General features: G+C 35.1%; 1 protein-coding gene across 2 annotated transcripts in view; it reads left to right on the top strand.

The window, feature by feature from the left end:
- The first annotated feature begins 645 nt into the window (after nt 1–645).
- The window catches only part of LOC128025991 (lysosomal cobalamin transport escort protein LMBD1), a 66658-nt gene continuing 41755 nt past the window's right edge, over nt 646–25548 (top strand). For both annotated transcript variants that reach the window (XM_052612644.1, XM_052612645.1), the window contains exons 1-6: nt 646–759; nt 2246–2422; nt 7759–7822; nt 20777–20874; nt 21999–22066; nt 25369–25457. In XM_052612644.1, coding sequence (XP_052468604.1) covers nt 652–759; nt 2246–2422; nt 7759–7822; nt 20777–20874; nt 21999–22066; nt 25369–25457 — 604 coding nt within the window. In that variant the 5' untranslated portion in view covers nt 646–651. The remainder of the gene's footprint in view (nt 760–2245; nt 2423–7758; nt 7823–20776; nt 20875–21998; nt 22067–25368; nt 25458–25548) is intronic.

Here is a 25548-nt window from a genome sequence, read left to right on the forward strand (position 1 = left end):
TCAAATAATCACTAACAGTATAGGTGGTTGAAATATATAGGTCACTTTTTTTTATTAAATTGTATTTTTATCAGAATCTTTTTTTTTTTTACATTTTATCTTAATCATCTGTTATGATTATTTTATGATTATGTTTTATGTAAATTACCTTGAATTACCATTGTTTATAAAATGTGCTCAATAAAAAACAGGCCTTGCCTCATCATCATAATAATAATTCATTAATAACTCAATATTTATTTATTTTTTTGGTGTATAATTTTATTTTTCCTTTAGGTTTTTATTTTTGGATTTACCCCAGACTTTGGTAGAGTTCACTAAACAATAAATAAAAACAATTCTGGCAACTCTAGAAGGTAATGAAACAAAAATACTAAAATTAACCATTTCAAAAGTTCAAATTCAGTTACAATTTAACAATTGTGTACATTTAGAATTAAAACAGTAAAGAAATAACAATTTAATAAGAATAACATAAATAATAAAATTAAATCTGTCTTAAATCTGACTAATATTTGAAATTAACATTTACAAAGTGCTCTAAAGTGTTTAGTTTATAATACTAAATTATATAATCGAGATATAATTAATAAAAAAAAAAAAAAAAAAAAAAAAAAACGCGCCCGTGTGTTGTGTGACGTCGCCGGTCACATGGCGAGCGTCAGCCGTGTTGCAGGAAGTGAAGCAGTCATGGCGACCCCAGTCGCATTACTCTCCGAATCTGTGCTCGGATGGTCTATTTTCACGATTGTTTTACTGGTGAGATATATGAAGTACCCATTATAACGTGTATTTACTAGTATTACGTTGTTGAACGCGGGATTTCCGCGTGTATTCTGTCACGTATTATCCTGGTCGATGTGTATCTTATCCTGGTACATACAACACATAAGTGAATAGATCTAACTATTATGATTATATACGCCATATCATAAACCTGTTTATGTTTGCAGCTACAGTATATTTGCAGATTTTTACTAAGTTGTCACACTGAACTGTTTTACTAGAAATCGATGTTTCTAAAAATAGACGAATGGAACTGTTTTACTACCTCCTCCAGTTTCTATAATATAGTGCAGTTTATATTCAAGTACAAGTATATGTGTTATTAATATTAAAACGATTTTACCTACCATATTTTTTATGTATTATTTAACTGTATGTCCTTAACTGCATGCTTACTATTACTGTTTATGGGTACTATTACTTCATAGTTTTCTTTGTTTGAGGCGACTATCTGTTTGGTGACCAATGGCTGAAGGGGGCAATGTTCAGGAAATTGTATTGTTTTTGCAATACCATTTAGTGGTACAAACACACCGCACTATTAATTATAATCTGTTTTATTCTACCTGGTCGAGGCGTTTAATTAAAGTGCTGCCAGAGACTTCATTTTCTAATTAAAGTGCATCCTTCTCAAGTTTATCAAGTGCAAAGAGAGCAGTATTTCCTGTTATATAATTGATTCGGTGCATCCTGATTTAAATGCAGAGCGTTGGGTCATTATCTGACCAGCAATTCAAACAGAATCAAATACGCATAGGGTTCTTAATTGATCTTGTCTGAAAACAGCATCTTGTAATCACAAGCTAATTTTAGCTGTGTCCTGAGAGCTTATAAAGGGTTGTGTTTGGAATAGTTTCTTTTTAAAGTTGAACTCTATTAGTGTTTTTTTTTTTTTTTTTTCAATGAAGTACTGTACATAATGCTTTCCAGAGACAGCTGTCTCAGAGGCTTCTAATTCTGTAGGCCTTTTTCTTTGTTCTTAGAGAGGAGCTATTGCCTGCTAGGCCAGAAGTGCAATATAAATTCACATTTTGAGTTATCTAAATAGCACTTGTAAGGCTTGCATGGCCTTTAAAGTGAGTTTGTGTTATGGGAAGGCCAGCTGTCTGTTATAACACTCATCGGTTTGACACCAGAGAGATTTAGGCCGGTTAAACCATAAAATCTATGTATGTGAGTTTAATAAATGATAAATAAATGATAAATGTATGCCTAGCTGATGTCCTTACCTGCACTCTGGTCAAACTCTTATGTTAAAAAAAAATTTAAATAATTAATAAACAAACAAATAAATAGTAAAGACATCTGAACAAAGACGGAATTGATATTTGTCTACAAAACTTATTTCAAGCATTTAACCATTAGCCTTTAGGCTCAAAAATCATGAGACTAGTGGTATTGTGCATAACATTAATTTAAATGGATTATTTTGATGCATATTGTTCCCTTGTATCTTCAGGTCATCGTTGCTTTCTGCTGGGTCTATATTCGGAAATATCAGAGCCGGCAGGAGAGCGAGGTGATCTCCACCATCACTGCGATATGCGCTCTGGCCATTGCGCTCATCACGTCGGCTCTTCTTCCTGTTGACATCTTCCTAGTGTCCTTCATGAAATACCCCAATGGCACTTACAAGGTAACCAGAATCCTGTACAGAGATGTGGTTTAATGACAACTATAGCTCTGTAGCTCCATTATCCATGTTCTCATTCATTGTTAATTTTGTTTTATTGTTCAAAACAAAGTAATCATATGTAATGAGAGCTCTGTACAATAAGTGATTTGGATGTCTGGCATGGATGTTATTGCTATTAGTAGTTTATTGCCACCACTTGTGGATACAGTGGCATTTCCTTTCTAAAACCTCCCATTATTCAATCAAATGCAATAAGAAGAGAGTTCAGTACTTCAGATTTGAGTTCACAAACTGAATTGAGCACATCGTTCTTTTACGCTTGAGACTCAAATGATCTAGTGGTTACTATGGCAACTGAATGGCATAATTAATGAACCCACGGCCCCAGCATTCTTCCTTACGGATAATGAATAATTAAGGATAGAATTACCTCCTCTGACATGAGATCTTTAATGAGTGCTTCACTTAGAACTTCTGTGTAACTCGGTTTCTCCTTGCGTACAATGAAAGCACATCATGACCCGAGCCTGTCAAGTTGTAAAATGGAAAAAAGTACCCTCAAAAGTAATTAAGACAACTTTTGCAAGTCTTCTGAAGTCAAACAACAGCTTTATATCAGGCCGACTTTTTCTGTAGCTCTCAAATCTAATTTGCACTTCCACATATTTAAACTTTGGCAACATAATACTTTCGGCAACATATTAGTTCTAATATTGTTGCAATAGCAATTTGGAAATGTGTTCAGATGAGATATTCTAGCTATGATGGATCTCAAAGAATTCTGTAATATGGCTTTATATGCACTTTTTTTTTTTTTTAAAGATGCATTTTTCAAATCCGAATCACAACAGAGTCTGCCTTTCACTTTCTTCTATAGGAAAAGCACCTCTGCATAATATATTCTCTGAAAGATCCCTCAGAAATTGAAACTCATAAGACTTTACAACATCTTGAGGTTCAAGAAATGTATTGTACACTATTTTACATATACTACCCTATTTTCATTTTTGGGTGAACTGTCCCTTTAATTGGAGAGCAAGGGCCAGAGACTTTTAACTCCAGTGTTTGTATTTGATTACATTACAGTACAGCACCGTGAACTTATGGATGCCTTTGCAAAACACATGGAATGTGGAATAGATGTGGGCCAGACATGAGGTTATTTCCATTGTTTAACCGTCAAACATGTTTTGACTATCAACAGTTGTCCGCTGTAAGGGTTGATCTAAAAATAAATACATACACACCGGCAGTATATTCACCAAGCAGTGTAAATCACTGCTCAAGTGTTTGTAATGTTCAGAATAAATTGAGATTGACAGACAGTGCTGGCCTGGTTTTCATTTGAGATAATGAGCAGCCCTAGGATTGTTAAAAAAAGGTCAGGACCAGATATTACTTTATCAGAATTAGACGAGATTCATTACTGGTTTCATTTCGTTAATGGGAAGTTGAGGGTTTTGAAGTGTTCTGAAGAAGACGGACTTGCTTGTTCATATCAGAGATCATCAGACTAGGCGGAGGAGGTTAACCTAAAGAGATTCTCAGTGACTCTATCGGGTTAATCAAGATCTCTGGTGAAGCGGCTGATCTTTCTGTAACACACTTCCTCAAAACATTTGAACTTTTAATAGGTTATCTTGAGTCATAGAGTGCTGTTGTCTAATGTATTGAAAAGACCAGCACTATACAGTACACAGAGGTTATATTATCACGTAAATTGGAATGAAGCATTTCAATATTTTTCATTCATTATAGTCTGAAAAGTCCATTCAGGAAAAACTTGATGGTTCTTGATAATATGAAGATGTGCAATGCCTAGGATAAAGCCTAGGATTCTATTTACCTACAGTATAGACTTTCCCAGGGTTGACTATTTCAACTTTTAAAAGCTATTTATAGCTGTTCAGAAATATTAAATTTGTGTCTTAAGTTGCTGTGGTATATTTTGAGCAATAGCCAAAAAGAAAAAAAAAAAAAAACATTGTATTGGTCAAAATTATAGATTTTTCTTTTATGCAAAAAAAACATTAGCATATTAAGTACAGATAATGTTCCATGAAGATTTATTTATTTATTTTTTTTTTAAATTTCCTACCATAAATATATCAAAGCTTAATTTTTGATTAGTAATATTCATTGCTAAGAATTCATTTGGACAACTTTAAAGGTGTTTTTCTCAGTATTTAGATTTTTTTGCACCCTCAGATTCCAGATTTTCAAATAGTTCTATCTCGGCCAAATATCGTCCGATCCTAATAAACCATACATATATAAATACATCAGATGATGTATAAATCTAAATTTTTTGGATTTGTGTTTGCTAAGGTGAACTATTGCTTACATAGAGTTTTACAAGGATTAAACTTCATTTGTGTAACGGACATAAATGATATCTCAAATTGTGTGGGTTGTTGAGTAGGGTTGAGATTTTATTGATCGAAGTGATCAACAGATTTACATAGAAGTATGGAGTTAGAATTGTTGCATATTTACATATTAGATAATTCAATTGATTTTGAGTCACATATAAATGTCACAAATATTAAACAAATTCACAAAAATATTTCTTTAATATATACAGGAGTTTCACAAATTAACAAATACGAGATTTACAAATAAAAAAAAGTATCCTCAGATTTTCACAGTTGTTACAACAGGAAATTTCCCATGTAACTTTGCCTAAATTCATTTTTGTGAAACTCCTATAATATATATTTGTGGATTTCATTCTTTATTTGTTGAATGTGTTTAACTTTAGTGAATCTTTTTACATTTATTTGCGGCTCACAATCTATTTATATTCTATAAAATAAGACTTTCTGCCCCCATTCTGCCCCCATACCCGAGCTATGAAGGCCCAAGAATATCCCAGAAATGTGAAGTTTTGCTGTCGACTTGTATAAGACTCATTTGCCCTTGTTATAGAGTGTAGAAAGGTATTTATTCTAACTGTTCTAGGAAGCTTACAGCAGATTCTGATGAAAAACGCTCACCCAAATGGGTGGGAAAATGTCGCTTGATAATCGTTCTGAAGCCGCTGTGATTCACGTCGCATAATAAATCAGGCAGACAGGTGTTTTTTGTTGTAGGAGGTTGAGATGGAAGGAGCCATCAAGTCTTGGATAAACATGTAAGATTATGGCAGCGATCTCCTTGGCTCCGGCCTTCCGGTAATCCGTTTTTCTGATGTGACGATCAAATGTATCTCTCCTCCAGTCGAGTAAGCTGGCTTAATGGGCAGAGGAACCTTCCCGACTAAACATCTTCTTAATGCAGCCTGTGCACGTAGGACTCTGTAGGTTTATTTCTGTTTCTCTGCCCTAAAGAGATTACAGCAATGATTGACAGGCCTGGGTTTGGCTAATGAGGATGCAGTCTCTCTGCTAAACTTGTAGCAGTACTAGAGTTTTCTTGATAAATTGTTGTTAAATCAGGCTTGTTTTATTCTACAGATCTTTGTTATTCTGTAGGTGTTCTTTGGAAGCCCACAAAGCTGATCTGCTTACACTAGGAGACAGATTTGTGGCACCTACAGAGGCCTCAAGAAATATTTGGACGATTAAAAAATGTCAGTTTTGTTTACTGTGTTGTAGTGAGATCCTGTCCTCTCCAGTCCACCCCCCCCTTATGTGTTTTAAATAGCCAGTATGGATACTGGACTTAACATTTATTTTAAAGGCTTTATTGTAAATAAATAAGATTTGATATAAAATAAGATTTTAAATAATTAAGATTTTTGTTATAGAAGTGTATTTATTTATTCTGCAAGGGTGCATTAAATTGATCAAAAAATTACAATAAAAATATTTTTAATGACAAAAAAAAAAAAAAAAAAAAAAAAAGGTAAAAATGCTGTTTTTGGAACTTTCAATTCATCAAAAAAATCCTGAAATAGTGTTTATTTTGTATCATAGTGATATTTCACAAAATTACTGTTTTTACTGTATTTCTTTTTTATCAAATAAATTCATCCTTGTGTAAAAGACTTCAAAAACATTTAAACATTTAACATTTAAAGCACATACACTACCTTACATTATATTTATTTATTTTAGATATTAACAGAAATGGCATGAGGAGCAAAAATAATAATTCCATTTTCAGAGTGCCCATGGTTGTGGACAACTTGGAATATCAGGGAAGTTTAAAATTGTTAATTACATGCTTGGAAAACTGGAAAATTAATCAATTCTTAAAAAATGTTAGCTATTACAGCTAAAAAATTCTCTTTGCGAGTTTGATATGAAATGATTCTCCAATAATCACAGGTAACTGGCAATTTCATTGAAATTCATAGGTCAACATATATTTGTGAAATATCTGATTATCTCTGGACCTGGTTAGATTCATAAAGGCTGACAGCAAGTATCCAACAATGGAATTATGTTTTTCTAGTGCTGGTGTAGCAATTATGGGTTTGCTCTTTTGGCATGATGAAACGGTGAGTTATGAATGTGCGATGGAGTTCATCGAGACCGAGAGAAAGGAAGAGAGAGAGTGATTTACTGCGGCAAGGCAGACAGCAATTCTCTGGCATTTGGATCTACTCCGAGAACCTGTGAGTCATCAAAGTGTCAGGTCACGTTTTTGATGGGATTTTTGACACACTGGAAATAAAAAACACACTGCACCTGTAGAGCCACTTCTTTGTATCACCACTGTCCCATGGCACCATTTGAAGTCCTGTCATAAAAATCATGTTTTACCTCACTGTATAAAACAGAATATTTGTTGGCCTTGTTTTTATCCTTACATGAGATACAAATCCTGCATATTATATTGTATTGCACTGTGTATCTTATATATATATATATTAACATATTAATGCAGTATTAGTCATTTACAATATTGAATTAATCATGCCACCTGATATTCATAAAACACCTGTTTAATGATATGGCAATAAAGAACAATTTATTGATAAAAAAAGTGCTTTTTATGTCTGCCACAGTAATGTTTTCAATTATATAAAATTATAAAATGATCATAATATATATATATATATATATGTGTGTGTGTGTGTGTGTTTGTGTGTGTGTGTGTGTGTGTGTGTATATTTGTGTATATATATATATATTTGTGTGTGTGTGTATATATATGTTTATATGTATATGTATACATGTATATGTGAGTTTATGTTAATTTTATATATTATTAATTAATGTTATTTATTATTGTGTGCTAAATGAATCAACAGTGATGTGATTAATTTGATTAAAATATTTTTATTACTCAATTGACAGCCCTATAATCTAAAATATATTAAAGAAATATCATGATTTGTCTGTCATATTTTTCAGACATTGTTTTTTTTTTTTTTTTTGTGAATCCAGGAATGGGCAGCAAGCAATGAGACCAGGCAGCAGATCGAAGACACTGTTTTGTACGGCTACTACAGTAAGTACCAAATGACACTGTTTTGGTGCAGTAAATAAAATGTTCTTACCTTGCATTTTAGAAAATGTTCCATTCATATTCCTTCATCATCTGCCCTTATTGTTTGAGTTTCATTGTGGGAGGCGGCACAGTCCAGTCCGCAGCTCATCGTTAATGTCCATTCACTCGGGTTATAAATTATGGTGCGTGCACAATATGACATTGGCCTACAAAAAGCTGGCAGTTCAGTCGCAGGATGATTTTATTTGTGTGGAACCGTCTTGGTCAAATTGAGCTAAAATGAGTGCAGTTTTCGGCTGAATAAATCTCCTTGAACAAGGTCGGAAGGGCTCATGAACATGGTTGAACTCAGCTTTTTGGAACTGCATCCTCTCTTTATGACTTCATAGCGTTAAACATGTCTCAGTGAAAGCATGCACGCTTTAACAGAGTCCTCCATTGCTTCCACTTTAAATTATATTTTTTAGTAATGCTGGAACAAGGTAACATAAAATTAAGTTTTGACACAGTTGCTTGATTATTATTAGAGTTTGCAAACAGATGCTGCGTGGAACAGGCCGTCAGTAGTAGAGCTGCGTGGCATCTGTTGAGCAGCGCCAAATGTACTAGAGACGAGCTGTCAGCCAATACAAACCAGCCAATCAAAACCCCTCTCTTCCACAGTCAGAAAAGCATCAGAAGATTAACAGTGACTGCAGGTAGACACGTCGCAAATCCCCTGTCCAGCTGTCGGCCCCGGTTCTCCAAGAACAAAACAAAATATGATTTTATGCTCAAAATTGATTCGATGAAGTCTATAAGATATACTTTGACAACAAAACTTTTGTGATTTGTGGCCGAACATAATGCAGGGAAAATATGCTGTTTGTAGATAACTTGAAGCATTTACATGCAGTGCATTTACTGCAGCATTTCAGAGTGAAATAGAATATTCAGTGTGAAAGTACAAATTATTAATGGCATAAAAAAAAGTATATTATGAATGGTACTTATTTAGGTTTAAGGCTCATACTTAGGAGCCCTATCCATAAGAATTAGGATTGATGTTTGACTCGGCCTGCATATTTATGTTAAAAACATCTCAAATTATTTGACTTGATGAGTAGTGGTGTGGTGTTCCTTCTCTAGGTGTTTTTCTTGAGACTTGACTTGGTCCGATAAGAACCACACAATCAATGTTCAATTAATACTTTAGTAACTGCATAGTAACTACCTTTTCCTTTTCTAGTTGTTTAAAGGGATGGTTCTGTTATTTTTACTCACCTTCATGTTGTTCCAAATATGTGTGACTTTCTTTCTTTTGCAGAAAAAAAAAAAAAAATATATATATATATATATATATATATATATATTTGTTGATACCACAGACTTGAAAACATTCTTCAAAATATGTTGTTTTGTGTTCCTCCGAAGAAAGAAAGTCACTGTACTTTTAATATAATTTGTTTCATAAGCACGACCTTGGTGATGTCAGGAAAACAGAAAAGTGAGATGCAGAGAAAGGTAGTATTTTTAAGAAAGTCATTAAGAATATAAAAACATCAATTTCTGTTTCTTTCAGAACACGTAGTGATGAATTGTGCACAATGAGAGAAGGGGCATTCATTAAGAATGCATCCTTGGGCCGAAACCGTTTTACTTTAGTGGTTTAAAACGACCTGAGCACAGAGAAGCTGGAAACATAACCATGTCTCTTGTGCAAAAATCTTCACTACAATGCATGGATTATAAAATTTAAAGTTTCTGAAGATCAATTAAATAATTAATATAAAACAAAGTAATTTCCTGCTGGTGGTATATATATATATATATATATATATATATATATATATATATATATATATATATATATATATATTTTAAATCCATAAAACAGAGAGATGTGATTCTACAGTGAGATTATGAATTCCAAAATGAAAGTTGATAAACTGTGCTTTATAAAGCCAAATTCCACAGAACCCCAGTTCAGACTCTATTTTTAAACGCATAACTTCCACATCTTGTGTTGTTTGACACTATTCTTATGATGTTCTCCTCATGCTTTCTTGTTTCTTGTCGCATCCCTTTTTTTGTTTTTTTCACAAAAAAGTCTGATTGCTTTATTTCTGGGTTTTCTGGAAGATCAGGGGTTGTACCATGCTGACTCTGCTCAAAGAGACACCGGGGATGCTGCATGTGTACTTCTAGAAGAAAATGAAATTTGAAAAGAAACGCCGTCCTGTTGTGTCGGGTGGTCCTCTGTTGAGGCATCATGCGTGGAGGTGGGATAGAGTGATGAAAAATGAGATACGGGGGACTTTGAGTTTCTTAAGAAGATTGAGGATGGGGAGAGACGGCCGTCTGATGACGTGTGTGATTATGACTAACACAGCCTCAGCTGCAGAACGATCTGTTCACTAGAAAAATGGATATAGGGTGCAAATACGTAGGCGTTGGCTTTGAAGACCTTTGTGTGGAGGGGGTTTGAGTAGATGAGTTATGCCTGTGAATAGGTGCTGTATATGTCTGAGTCATTCATGGAACAGGTGTTGGAACAGGGAATTCGAAAGGACGTTTCTGTAAGATGTATTCTTAAATATTTTGATCTAAAACACATAAAAACAATATCTTTAAGTTCTTCTAAATTGGTTTGTCCAATCTTAAGATAAGAATAAAAAAGACATCAATATGAAAAGACATCAATATGCGGAAATAATGATGAATATGGAATTCTTGATGAGTTCTATCAGCCAAATGTCATCTCTTGAACATGGCTCGTGGAAACTTGTCATTTCTGCTTAATGATCCTATTTATGACAGTTCAGTATTTCTATATTTTCAGGTAAATATGCGGTGTGATGGAGGAAGCCAGCATTCACTGGCAGATAAATAATCTAATATTAAAAATAATAATTTAAGTAATTTTTCTTTAATAATTACATTTTCTTTATAACTGTATACACACACACGTACATGTACAAAATATTAATATATAGTTAATATATAGTTTTCTTTGGTTTTCTATATATGTATGTATATATAACAAAACATATTAAACAAATTGAATTAAAAAAATATATAAAATAAATATACTAAACAGTATTAAATAATTATTATTCACACTTAAACATGAATAGGGAAAATCATTTACAGTTTTGCTATTTTTCTTTCCATATGCTCCTTAAAAAAATAAAAATAAATAAAATAATAAGTCTGAAATACATTTTGAATTCATATGTTTAAGCCTTGTATAGTACACAATAGCCAGTTTTGCACTTTGTTAAATGTGGACACAAATGGTATTTCTTGCATGGAGTGACTCGTGTGCGCTTTTCAGTTTCCTTCTTTTTATTTCCAGCATGCTACAGTCATCGGGAACACGGGTTTATTCGGCAGTGATTTAATGTTTGCTTTTGTATTCCTGATGACAAATGTTTGACTTCCTTTTCGTTTGCTCTCGAGCTCATCCCGTTGTGCTCGTGGGGATGGACAGAGAGAAGAACAAATGTCTCATCCAGAGAAACGCAAGCCAAGCAGGAGGAGGAATAAGAAGGAATTTTAATCAATTGCAAAAGTGTGGTGTCAACACCTCTCAAGAGCTCATCCGAGGAAAAGTGCTTTTGTTCTCGGAAAAAGATGCGGCACGCTGCTTTTCCACCATCCACCATTAACACTCAACCATCTGAGCATTGGGTATTTGCATTAAAATCACCTGCTGCAGTGAAATCTAACGGTAATTAATAGATTGTCCTGAATCAATAGCTGTATTGTGCAAGCTGCTCCCGCAGTCTCTTGCTCTCAGGTCATTATACTGCGATTAACGTATGTAGATTGTTTTCACCACAGACAGAACTGCAGTGCCTTCAAACTGAATCATCCTGCTGCTTTTTTTCCTTCCTCTTGGTGGCATTTTCGTTCTGCTGCAGTTCTTGAATTAGTCGCATTGATTGCGCCCCCTCCCCATCTCTGCATCATGTGCAGAAGAGAGTTCCCAGCAGCCTGTAGGTGGAGATCAAGCTCCATCTATCACAGCAAAGCCGAATCCAATACATTTGAGGAGACTGGCAGGTCAGAGCCTCAAAGGCTTCTTTACAAAGCAGAATCTGAGATCCCTGTCCGCCCATGTCTGTGCAAACGGAATAATTACAGCCCTAACTTTATCCCTCCCTAGTGTGTGGCGATCACCACAAACTTGTCCTAAAGGAGGAAGAGATTGCTTTCTTCTGAAACAGTTGGGCTCTACAGACTTGATTGTAATTGTTTTATTACAGTGTGATCCCTTTGTCAAACTTGCTAATCAAGCATGATGTCAGGTGCAGAAAAATTCTGTGTTTAATTAGAGGAGTCGAATACGAATTCCAACATGAATCCCTCTCAACATCCAATGACCTGCTCAACAGCCCCTTCAAGAGTTTTTTTGCTTGTTACAGCTGCTCAGTTTTAATCAAACGCTGCAGTGCTGTGTCATGTGTTGAGCAGAAGATGGGTTTGTGCTTTTGTGTATGACAACACTTTACATTGTAATCGTGTGACAGCTTTCAAACCCTGAAACATATGAACTTCATAAATCCTAGAAAAATTAGACATTTCCATGCATGTTTGCAGACAGCCATACATTTTAATTTATATATATATATATATATATAATGAAGCCTAGTATTTTTAGAGTATCTCTTGACATTTTAGTTATGTTATAATTATATAGTAAATGTTTTATAAAATAAAAATAATAAAAAATTATAATTACAACAATAATGCATATTTATAGGTTATATTTTTATTTTTATTTATTTTTATATTTATATTTATGTATAAACCTGCGATAGATAGATAAATAGTAAATATTGTAATTATATAATAATCATATTATTAATGATAATACATATTTGTATTTATATACACACCTGCTCTTGTGTGAATTGAACTCTTTAACTTTTTTTTTTTGCACTATTAAGAAAGAACTCTGCACAGTTGTTCGTAAATGAGACCCTGTATGAGCATAAATGTGTTTTTTGGCTTGCTCTCTGTTCTTCGTGCATGTTTCAGCACGATCACTAATGGAAAGTGCAAGTCGCTGGTGGCGCCCAACAGCAGCGAGCACTGACAGATTGTGCATTTATTGAAGTGGGCAGCTGTGCATGGCGCAAGGTCCTTGAACCTGCTGAGATGAGAGCTCAGGCCAAAGCATACACAGGAAGGATTCAAATGTCGCCCCGCTCTGCCTGCCATTAATGCCCGGCCCAATTTCTGAGAGGCACATCATAGTGCATGTGCCTCGTGGCAGGGATTTTGATGATTGGGAGTGGGATGGTAAACCCAGATAGATTGCAGCTGAAGCCCCCATCCAAGACATCCCTGGAGATTAACCTCTTAGGTTATGCAATTAAAGGAAAAATATGTATTTGTTCAGATGGCCTGGGGCCAAGTCCTCGGGCAGCATTTCTATTTAATGTAGTGTTCTTTAGAGTGGACAGCCTCTACCTTAAGGTTTGGCTACACAATACAAGGTTAAATGGAAAAGCATCCCTAAAAGTCCCTAGATACATCCGGTATCTTGATCTTAAAGGCTTCCTATCATCCAGCCAGGAGTCTGCTAGCAAGCCACGAGTTTTTTTGAAATGTCAAGACTACTTAACAACTGAAAGCTTTTCCTCCATTTTAACTTGAAGGTTTTTGAACTTTCATACACGGATACCAGAAATGCTTTTGAGTCTGAAAGATAATCAGATCCAACTGTTGAGGAGGCACTGAGGTGTCCACCTCTGCACATTTAAATCTACATCTCTGGAAAATTAGACTAGGCGTTTGCTTCTCTGCTCGCTCTCCACTGCATCTTTTCATGTCCTCTCGAATAAGTAAAGGCCAAAGTCAGTCAGGTGTGTCCTTGTGCAGAGCTTCTGGACTTAAAATGAATATAAAAGATAAAAGTGAGGTAATTTGCACCCATAGATACAACTCTCTTGTTGATCTGTCTGTCTGTCTCTCTGTCTGTCTGTCTGTCATTATATTGATATATCTGTTAAATCTATCATAGCTGTCTGTTGTTATATGTGTCTGTCTGTCTATTGTTATGTATTTGAATTTATTTGAATTTCAATTTGTTGTAATTCTGCTTCTCTACATTCAACTTTGAATTGCAATTCTGCATCCTGTCTTCCACTTCGGTTCAAATTCCTTCAGTTGAATTGTAATTGAAGAGGCTTCTTCAGATCAGTTCTGAATGGTGCAGAACCCTGGTGAATGTAACTGTATTTAGCACTCTGAAATAGTGCCGACAATCATATTCTGCTGCTTTGTGACTGTATACTGAATATTTGCAAAGTTCATGCAAATCTGACGTATAAATCCTCTTGAATTGCAAAACGTAATTCTTTTTCATTTTATTTTTTATATATATTTTAACCATTCACTATTTAAAAGTAATATTCAGCAAATGCTTCATAATGGGGCCTTTGAATGCATATTTAAAGGCATGGGTTGTGCAGGGAATAAACTGTGAAATCAATTCAGGAAATAGTTCGCCAGAGTGCCAGTCTTCAGGGTTCATACCTGTACCATACCTTTATCTGTAACGTGTTGCATGAAGATGATCTTACCTCCCTTTTCTGCTATTTTCACATTAATTCACTATTTGTGGCTTGTATTACGCCACCACTTCAGGAAATTGATGCCCTTTTCCTTTCTGTAAATGGGAAAAGGAATCCCATCGAGTCGATGTACACCGCTAGGGGTACAGTGCTTTCTTTTCATCAGATGTCACCTGTTCAGAGATACATTTCAACTGCCTACATTTCTTTCTCTTCATTTTTTTCATTTTTTTTCAGATCTTCTGCAAGATCTGATATCTTTTTGCGAGTCCATGTCATTTGTTAAAGCAATTATTATGCTACTTGAAGGACACCTCTCTGCTCGAATGAAGAAGCAGAATGCTGTTTTGCTTGCTTTGGTTTGCTAGTATTGTGTGCTCTGTCACAGTCTCTTTCTATGAAGATCACTGAACCCTCCAGATGCAGCACTGTATTACCATCAGTATTCTTGCAGTGCTCCTGTCAGAGAATGTTTGGCCCCGAGAGGTCAGTGCTTCTAACAGCCCAATACAATTGAAAATTATTGCCTGTGCTGGTTTATAATCCGACAGGCCCCACATAGGCCAAAAGGCTTCGCGAACTGCTAATTTCCAATCTGGTGACAATCAGTTGCCGGTTCTCCACTGAATAAGTAGACGCCCCCTTCACATAAACCACCTGTGACATCTGGGCACGTTTGGAGTTTAAGTGCATATCTCCAAATGGATAGAGGAAATTTTCCGACAAACCTGCTTGACCTCGTTTAGCGTTCAGTGTTTGGCCCCCTGCCCAGATAAAAGACTTCTTGTGATGTGAATGCATTGTTTCACCTGTCATAAAGCTAACAGCTAACAAAAGAATATAGTGGGTTGACTATTTGAATTGTCTTACAGGTTCTAATAATAAAGGATATATACTAATGCATTTACAATTGATAACATTTCTTATATTATTAGTATTGAAAACAGTTTTGCTTCTTTATTTTTGTTCATTTATGATACATGTTTCCATTATTGTTCATGTTTTCTATTGTTTTTCTAAACTGATGGTTGAGTCTAAATAGATTTGTTTAATACAGCTTACCGTTGTATATTACCATTATATTCTTTTATATTTGCCAAATATGCATGGAGAAATTGAAGACTATTAATCCAGAGTTTAAAAAAGGATTACAATGGACTCATGGTAAATGAAAAAGAAAGGAAAATCCTGTCAAGCTTCACACTTAAGGGTGATATTGTCTCACTGTAGAGAGAGGTGAGCTTCAACCAGGGATTGAGCACTGTGTTTTTTCTGTGACATTAATGTCCCATTGCCATCTGCCCTATGGTGTGTGGGTCCATGTGCTGCTGACAGTTTTACAGGAAATGAAAAGGTAAAGCATGCCATCCCATGTGCCCCATGTTACAGAGATACTGAAATTTACTCGTATCTTCCTAGTGCTTTGTCAGTTTTTTCCCCCTAGGCTTCTCCTGACATCTCATTTTCACATCATTGTAATGTGTTTGTGCATTCTGGGATATGTAGAGTTTGGAGGATGATGCCCTTGCGACAGACTCCTTCCTTTTACGGGACAGCAAAAAACAAGTGTCTGTCAGACCTGTCAACAACCAGAGTTGAAAATAATAGTCTAAAACAAACACATTATACGCCAAATAGCCCAAAATTTACCAGAGCATGGGAAAGACTTTAATTAATTAAAATTTTTTACTGGTAGTATCAAAACAGTGAGTAGTTGTCTTTAAACTGACATAATTTATGTACAGAGAATCTAGGAATGGGCAACATAGCAGCAGTGATTGACATTGACAGTGATAGTTTTGGAGAATTATGGTTTTTATGACTTACAAGTGACGAGGCAAACAAGTTGCTGAATACAATGTCTAGAACCATTTAAATTAGACAGATTCATTTTGCTAATGAGATTTAAACCAGAAGCCCTATTAAAATATCTCTGTCTTCATATGGACATATTCGCAAGAAGCAGGACAAAGTGAGAGTGTGAAACTAGCCTGCTGCTGTGTGCATATCATAGCAAATAATTATTTTTTTTCACCAGGAGAAAGAAAATCAAATGGGTTTGGAAAGACATGAGAGCAACTAAACAATGACAGAATTTGGTTGAACCGTTCCTTTTTTGTAAGATCATTATGATATTTCTAGTGCTGCTATTGGCAACACAATCACAAACAAATAAGCTTTAATTTAGCAGCGGTACATTGTCAGTGGCTATTGAGTTGATTACAGCCGATTAAAGTTGTAAAGGAGAGAACAAATTAAATTAACCAAGTCCCCCCGGCAGACACACTTGCAGATTTAGTTTTCAAATATCATGTATGTTAGTTTAGCTTGAAGGGATGCATGACTCAGAACCCTCTTAAAATGATAACCATCAACATAACTGTTTCCAGGAGATGAGTCTGAAGACTCGAGTGTGTATTTATGAGACTGAACTGGGTGTCTCGCAGTGGATTCATCGACCCTTTCGTCTCCGCACCTGAGGGGGCATCGCTGCAGCACTATAAATGCAGCCAGAACTTAGTGGAGGACCGAGGTTGGCCATTTAATTATTTAGCTCCCTCTTCTCTTTGTCAAGGGGATTAATATGCTAAACTTTTCTCCCCAGTCAGGTGCTTTCCCATTATATCTGGTTAGATTGAAATGGATGATCTGCAGTAATGCAGTGCGGCTTATTCCCTCACCGTGTTAATATTCATGTTGTTATGATTAATATTACCCACTGGTTGGGTGCCATGAACTCAGACTAGAGAGGGAGAACAGTCCTGCAATGTGTGCCACTAGCATTGGATGGTTCTGCTTTAGTGCCTGTAGGCATGAGTCCATTGTTTTTAGCCATTAAATGACGACTTGTTGAAATAAATGCATTGCTGCTTTGTCTTAAGTCCATGTTATCCATATTTGACGAGCAATGATGAGTTTATTTAACAGCAAATGGAGATGAATTGTGCCGCTAAAGATGCACTGAAAATCTGCCACTAAAAATTGAAGTCAGTTATTTTTATCAACGTCAAATCAGTTTTGGTGCTTTTATGAAGTGAATTTATAATACAGTACAGCCTTTTTAAAACAATTAAACAAACCAAAGCAACCATAATCTCACCAGGAGCTGCAATTGCTGTCACTGAAATGTTGACATTTCCCTTTTACATATACTGGCCCTCATTTTCCCCAGCATGTTGTGTATTTAACCAGTATGCTCTTGATACTTCAGTGCACTACAGGGGCCCGGAATTAACGAAGATGCACAACGTGGTTTGTGAGGAAGGACAAATTGGGTTTCTTTTTTTTTTGTCCGCTTCATTTGTCTTAATTAAAACTCTTTGGGATTCTTGGGAGGAGTTGAATGTGTTAAAAGACAGATCTATGTTGCGAGTAACCTATATACCGAAGTGCCTGCCGTAGTCGTGATTGTCTGATTCTTTGTTTTGTTTGTTTGGCTTCATGTTCTGAATCATGCTAATGAATCACGTTATCACCTCGAGAAAGTATCCAGCCATGCCTCTTGCATCATGGTTATTTTGGGTTTACAGGGCCTGACATCCATTAGCTGTAGAGACCCCCCCCCCCAAGCCTAAAATAGCTTTTTAGCCCCTCTAAGTGTCCGCTTCCCATGAATTCATATTGCCTAGTGGTGTTATCCTACCACATATAAGAGGAGCTTCGCTTGGGGACTGCATATTGACCCATCCATCCATCCATCCACGTTTATGCATTTTGTTGATAATGTTCATAGCATAAACTGATATAAATGGTTCTTCAAAACTCAAACCTCAAGTGCTACAGAACCAGGGATGCTTGCCTTAGCAAACGCCACTAATTAACCAAACAAACCCTTCTGACAGATACAATTTAAACTGTTATTGTATTTCTAATTGCAGCAAATTGATACCGGCTGTCTTGGATTGGAGTTTGATGCATGTGGTTTGCCTTGAGAACACAAACTGTGTGGTCGTTCTCTCTGGATAAAGGATGGGTTGAACGTCTTGAAAGCTTTACACGAACACTAGAAAGCACGAGGAATTCTTTAATCAGGCAAAACTGAGCACTGGTCAGATGCCACAAGGTAAGCTGTAGCAAGAGCGTGTGAAGAGTTCGGAGTTGATCTGTATAAGCAGCTTTGATCCGCTGAACTCACGGATAAGAGCCATATGACCGAATCCCGTAGTAATCCAGAAAAAGTGCAGCAATCAAAAAAAATGAAGTTTTGAAAAGCACACGAACAGCTGGCGAAATCAGCCGCGGGGCTCATGAAACAATAACAATAACCGTTTTCACCCCATTATGTTTTTATTTTAAAATGTTGCTGCTCTGTTTTCCTCCTCGCCTGCTGTTAAAAAACATTTGTGTTTTACCCGACAGAAACGCACTCGGCTGTCCTTTTCACACATCGATCTTTTGGAATCGAAGCATTTATTAAATTAACACACATGTACACGTTTGACTGATGTGTGCGGAGCATGTTTACATGTTCTCGGAAATGAGCTTTTTGTCCTACTTGACCGCAGACAGAATGATGGATTCTTTTTTTTTTCTGCTCGTGGTAGGTCATTGCAAGCCGTTCTGGTGTGTTGCCAGTGTGGGAGACAGTCTGTTTGATTACAGACCTGTTTCTATTTGGAGAAAGATGTTCGGGGTGTTGTGTGATATGGTTTTGTCTTGTGTACTCCAAATTTTATTTATTTTTCTCATGGATCCAGCTGCAGTTTCTTAATCCACTCCATTCATGTATACAAATATATCTGCAGGGCTTTATGATGACACATTTTCCGAACTAAAAAAGGATGTATTATTAAAATAGCCTGTATCAACTGACCTACATGAGATGTGAAGATGACAATTTACAGGGTCACAAAAGTGTGTGATCCGCTTCAGGACTGAAATAGGCCAAGCTGACAATGTGAATTCATTGCATGACAGGGAAAGGGAGGAATCAACAAAATCACTTTCTCTGCCTGTCACAGTCTGTTACGTGAACTCTTGCAATATCAGTGATCTTTGCTCCTTTAACTTGATTATTTCAGCTTGTCTGCGCTTTGGGGCTTAGGACTCATCATGTGGCAGTTTTATTGGATTCTTGGAATCTTTACGTGTTAAGACTTTGATTTCACTTGATTTGTGTTCATATCCTTTATTCTATATATTTTTCACTTCGTGTTTTCATGTCATGTGTACTTGTAACAATGTGTACTAGACAATAATTTGTTTTTGATCTCTTATAAAGCCTATTTAACAAACCAACTAAAATTTGATTGAATTGATGTTTGCTATAATTAAATCCTGCTTTAATTTTGGGATTCGGTTTGATGGCTTTAGCCTTTTACATCCTCAATGGAAAAATAAGAGTTTTAATGAAAAATAAAATCTATGTAATATGTAACTAGATGTAGATAATTAGAAACTTGTTCTTTACTGTTATCTATATTATTTATATTGGTTTTATAAAAAAAAAAAAAAACACTTTTATACCATTTTACCATTTTGGTCATATATATATATATATATATATATATATATATATATATATATATATATATATATATATATATATATATATATATATATATATATATATATATATATATATATATATATATATATATATATATATATATATATATATATATATATATATATATATATATATATATATATATATATATATATATAAATTAAATTAAATTAATACATAACATTTTATAAATATATATATATATTTATAATTTAATTTAAAATATTTATAATTTAATATATATATATATATATATATATATATATATATATATATATATATATATATATATATATATATTATTTATAATGAACTATTTATAATTTAATTTAAAATATTTATAATTTAATATTTTAATATATATATATATATATATATATATATTAAAATATTAAAATATTAAATTATAAATATTTTAAATTAAATTATAAATAGTTCATTATAAATTATAATATATATATATATATATATATATATATATATATATATATTCTCTACATATATAAAATATGTATTTTGTAATTTATGTAATACTTTTTTTATATATATACTTTAGATTTTTATATATGAAATGTTATTTTCCAAACGGCTTCCTGCATCTTATTCCTTTTGAAAGATCTCATGCAACCTTGACATTTTTATTTCTGGCACCGAATTTATTCAAAATTCAAAAATAATTCATAATAGAAGAGGCATAGGTCATCATGTGTACGAGTTGCATTTTTTATGTTTTTAAATACATCTGGACACAAAGTGAATTCCACTTCATTGACCCTGTAACATCTACATACATTATGCATAATCTGCTGTATTTAATGTGGATCCTGACGGTCGAGTGTGCTCCAGGTGTTTAACTGGCCATCCTTTTCTCTTTCACAGCTCTGTATTCCATCATTCTGTTCTGCGTCTTCTTCTGGATCCCCTTTGTGTATTTCTACTACGAGGAGAAAGATGAAGACAACAGCAACAAGTGCTTGGTAAACCTGATAGTCTTTCCTGTCTATCTAGTACACCCATGCATCTCTAAAACAGATTGTCTTTCCAGTCTTACAAGATAATTCACACACAAAATGAAAAACTAGGTGGGAAAAGAGCTACGTCAAGCTATTTGTAGTCAATAAATAGTGTGTACTATACTAGTATGTAAAGCAAGGCTTGCTGTCTAAGGTTATAAAAGTTATAATGAATCATATCAACAGAAATGTCCTTGAAATATTGCTAAGTGCTATTTGCCTTATTACAGTTATGGTAGTTCATTTATAATAACCCAGTGAGTTCACATAGACTCCATCTGCAAGTAATAAAGTAATAAAGTGACGAAAAATGCAATCCTACTCAACTATATTGCTGCTCACTTCAAAAGTCAAATATTTTTCTCTAAGGACACCACAGAGATGTGCAAAATGACATGCTGAGGAGCTTCCTCCATCTTCTAGAAGTTATTTAGATCTCTTCCCAAACTTTCCACTCCTTCTTCTCCCTTGGAACTCTCAGAAGTGGCTTCGTTCCAAAACTATAGAGCCTCCTATGTAGGCACCATTTTCAAAGCATCATAGGTACTGTCCTGAGAGGGAGGCAGGATGATAATGCTGCCTTCTTTTTTTTGGCCCAATTTTCACCAGGGTTGCATATATCCTTCATGGAAAGTATAAACCTATAATGCATTTATTTTATTTTATTAATATGATATAATATTATTTTTCGTATTACTTTAAGTAAATGTATTGCAGCATGGCATTGTTAGTTTAGCTATAATAAGCTAATGCAGAACTAACTCAATTGTTAGTTGAGTTTATCATGTGTTATGACTGCTGTTTGTAAGCTGCACAACGTTGCTCATTTAATGTAGAACGTTCCAAATCAGTCACTTGTATGGTTCCATCTCAGTTAGGACACTGTGTTAGCTCAGGTTTTGGAACAGAGCCACAATGTCTTCATCAGAGAATGAACTAGGGACACTGTGTTCCTGACTGTTAAGTGCTGCAAATATGTAATTATATGCCAGCCCAAAGCCCCTCTCTACATGAAGCATAATTTATCACGGATTGATGACTTGATGAATGCAGTTTAATAAACCTGTTTTTTAATTCTCTCCTTACAGCAAGTGAAAAACGCACTGAAGTATACAATAGGATTTGTGATTGTGTGTTCAGTGCTGCTTTTGATTGGGTAAGTGCAAACTGTTGGAGTATAGTATTCTGTGTGTGTGTGTGTGTGTGTGTATATGTGTTTGAAGAGGTCGGTGTGAGCTTTACTACATCATTCACTCGTCATCTTCAACCAGGTACAGCAGGTGTGAGAATGCTGGAAAATTGCTGATAGTAACCAGCATTTGCCAAATTTATACTAAGATTACTTTTGTGGAATTGGAGAATAAACTGTAGCTACAATCAGAGTAGCCATTAATAGTTTAGTAGAGCGATATCTTTACAGGGGCCCCATCAAATGTTTATAATATTACATTTCTGGGTGATAACTTAGCAATTTGCAATACAAATGGCTCTAGCCAGATCATGAACAATGATTATTAATAAATTTAGATCGGCACCGATAATTTTAACAATTTTAGATCAGTGGATTCTGCAATCAATATATTCTATTATGAAAGTAAACAAGTAACTAAGACAGTTTATTTCTGGAGAGTCAGAGAGCTCTACATCTACTGCATGACATCAAATTAAAATTAACTTGAAATCAAAATTGAGCCTATATTATGCTTGCTGCTGATCATATTGTGTATGATTCCTGAGCGCGGGTTTACCCAAATCTAAATATGGGTCTTTTGGAGTCTTTATGGTCTTTTGTTGCTCCATGCACTTCCGTTATTTCTGATGTCTCAAGTTCTCCTTATTCTGTTTTTAACATAGTTCAAATATTCCAATTCTGTTTTTTAATAAATGTTTCTCAAGCACCGATCGGCTGACAATTCAGCTTTGCCATCTCAGTAAACAGTTATTTTTTAAATTGAAATCATATTTCGCAAATTCAAATTATAAGGCATCCATAAACCTGGCCATTTTCAAGACCTTGAAAGGTTTTGTTGTCAAGCCCTGTAACAATTTCTTGTCCAATTGTTGACCGAACTAATAGCCAACATCAAGTCTAAATCTGTACAGATACATGGCATGGCTTTGTGCCGTTTAACCTCGAGTTGAAACTTTTTGTTCTCAGCATAGACATAATGGATTTTCATTGCTGCTGCAAGAATAACACGTCTGCTCACCAGGTCATATAATTTAATGTGCTCTCAACCATTAAATAGTGTTCCTGTGGGGCAGGATACCTTCATCACACCTTCGTGTCATATAGACCCAGTGGGATGGGTTACTTTGATCGCAAAATGGGAAGAGGGACATGCCGTGGACCAAATTTAAAAGTGGGGATAGCACTTCGGACAGAAGCAATTTGGTGTTCATTTTACTTTTTGAACTGGAGCAGTCTTTTACCAAGAGTATTGTGTCTCAGGGTTCCTGATGGGAGAGGACATGATGGCCTTTTCCATCGTCCGAGTCCCTGTGTTTGTGATTGTTCATTTGGAGAGTGACTTCTTTTTGTTTGCCTGTTGTGATTGGTCTGTGCTAAGAATGGGACTTATAAATGGAGAGCTGACCCTTCCCAGCCTCTGTAGTCCCATTCAATCTATCGTACCCTTCGAAATGTCTCGAGAGCTCTAAGTGCACTCTATCAATGGCATACTTGGTCTAAGCTCTAGACACTCAGGCCCTGTCCCAAATGGATGTCCTCATGTGGACCTGCATTCACGTGGCCTTCTCTAGTGCATCTCTGTGAAGTCCACGAGACCGTAAAGTGTCCCATTTGTCAGTTTAGGTTTCAAAAGGGTGCTCACGAGGACATCTGAGATATATCTTAAGTCAGTAGACCGTATTTGGTCTATTAGCCTGCAATTAGCCACCATTCGTTGCTTACAAATTAGGCTGTGTGCTTTTAATTTAGTGTCTAATGTGATATCATTCAACTGGCCGAGTAAAAGATAACCATAGACAGTGACATAGTATTTTGGAGCTTAGTTGATGATGGCAAATGACAGGAAAAGTGGACACAAAGGTCAGATAAGTGTGAAGTCTTTGAGCTTGTGTACCTTTGCATAAACCTTCACAGAGTTCTTGGTCGATTTATGAATCCGCGTCCTGCTGAGTGAACAGGTTACAATGTAATTTACTGACACCCCTAAAAGATGACATTTTCATGCACGATGCAGCATTGCTGAAATGACACGTCAATTGAATTCGCTCTGAATATGCCAGCGATGCTGAATGATGTGGCTGCATTTAAAAAGAAAGTGTCCTTAGTTTGCAACCATTTGCATTTGTTGTGATTTGAATGCGGACATTTGAGCTTCTGAAGTAATTGGATGTTAACAGTAGGTATTATCTGTGTCCTTTTAGGGCTGCATGATTATTTCGTTACATATTGTGATCGTATATTGTGATCAACAACATCCTGTATCGTTGCTTGGATATTCAGACAAATAATTATTGTACATAAATATAAGTGTGCATATGCTGTATATCAGCATTAATAGTAAAATGTATTATAAGTACCTCTGTAATAATAATAATAATAATTTAACTTTTTTACATTATATTTAAATGTTTTTGAATCAAATTGTTTCATTTTGATTTTAGCTGTTTAGCCCTAATCTTTTTCTTTTCATCCAGACATTTAATAGTCCATTTTTTTTTAAATGAACATACTGTTTGACTTGCATATTTGCACCATTAACTTGGTGTGTTATCTGCACCATAATTATTTTTTGGAATAAGCAGTGGTCAGGCGAAAGAAAGAGCCATATATAAGCTATAATTGTTTGAGATAAAAACTATAGAATTGATACAGACTAAAACGGAACCTTATGGTTAAAACATGGGATTTTTTTTCAAACCTGCTATAGCCTGAGGTATTTGCTTATGCAACCTAACCCTGTGAGTGATGTTCTTCTCATTGGAGATTACTGGCTTTCTTCGTGTTGCAGATATGTACTGAGAAGTTGAGCATACTGTATTCTCAGTTGATTTTAAAGCTTGCGGCAATACATCACATGAGCTGTATAGTACAAGAATCTACATCATAGTCCACAACAACAGCCGTCAACCACATCCATCTATCTATCTATCTATCTATCTATCTATCTATCTATCTATCTATCTATCTATCTATCTATCTATCTATCTATCTATCTATCTAGACATAAATACAAGACATTTTACCATTTGGGTTAGTGTGTGTGTGTGTGTGTGTGTGTGTGTGTGTGTGTGTGTGTGTGTGTGTGTGTGTGTGTGTGTGTGTGTGTGTGTGTGATTTCTGAAGATTGGAAAATTCAGCTTTGCCATCACAGCAATAAATAACATTCTAAAATACTAAAATAGAAAGAGTTAGAAATCTTACCAATCCCAAACTTTTAAATGGTAGTCTATAAATGATATCATGACATATATGAATTTCTGTTTCAGGACATTTGTTCCGTTGGAATCTCCACCCAACCAGAACTCTACTCAGTGGGAGAAGGTGCAGTATCTGTTCGAGGAGCTGGGTAGCAGCCGTAAGTACCATAAAGACCTCTTTAGATGAAATTGCAGTTCAGTTTTACTGACACTTGCAAAGAAAATGGCAGAAAGAGCTTTGTTGAAGCC

The sequence above is a fragment of the Carassius gibelio genome, chromosome A13 (genome assembly GCF_023724105.1).
Source record: "Carassius gibelio isolate Cgi1373 ecotype wild population from Czech Republic chromosome A13, carGib1.2-hapl.c, whole genome shotgun sequence".
NCBI classification, from domain to species: Eukaryota; Metazoa; Chordata; class Actinopteri; order Cypriniformes; family Cyprinidae; genus Carassius; species Carassius gibelio.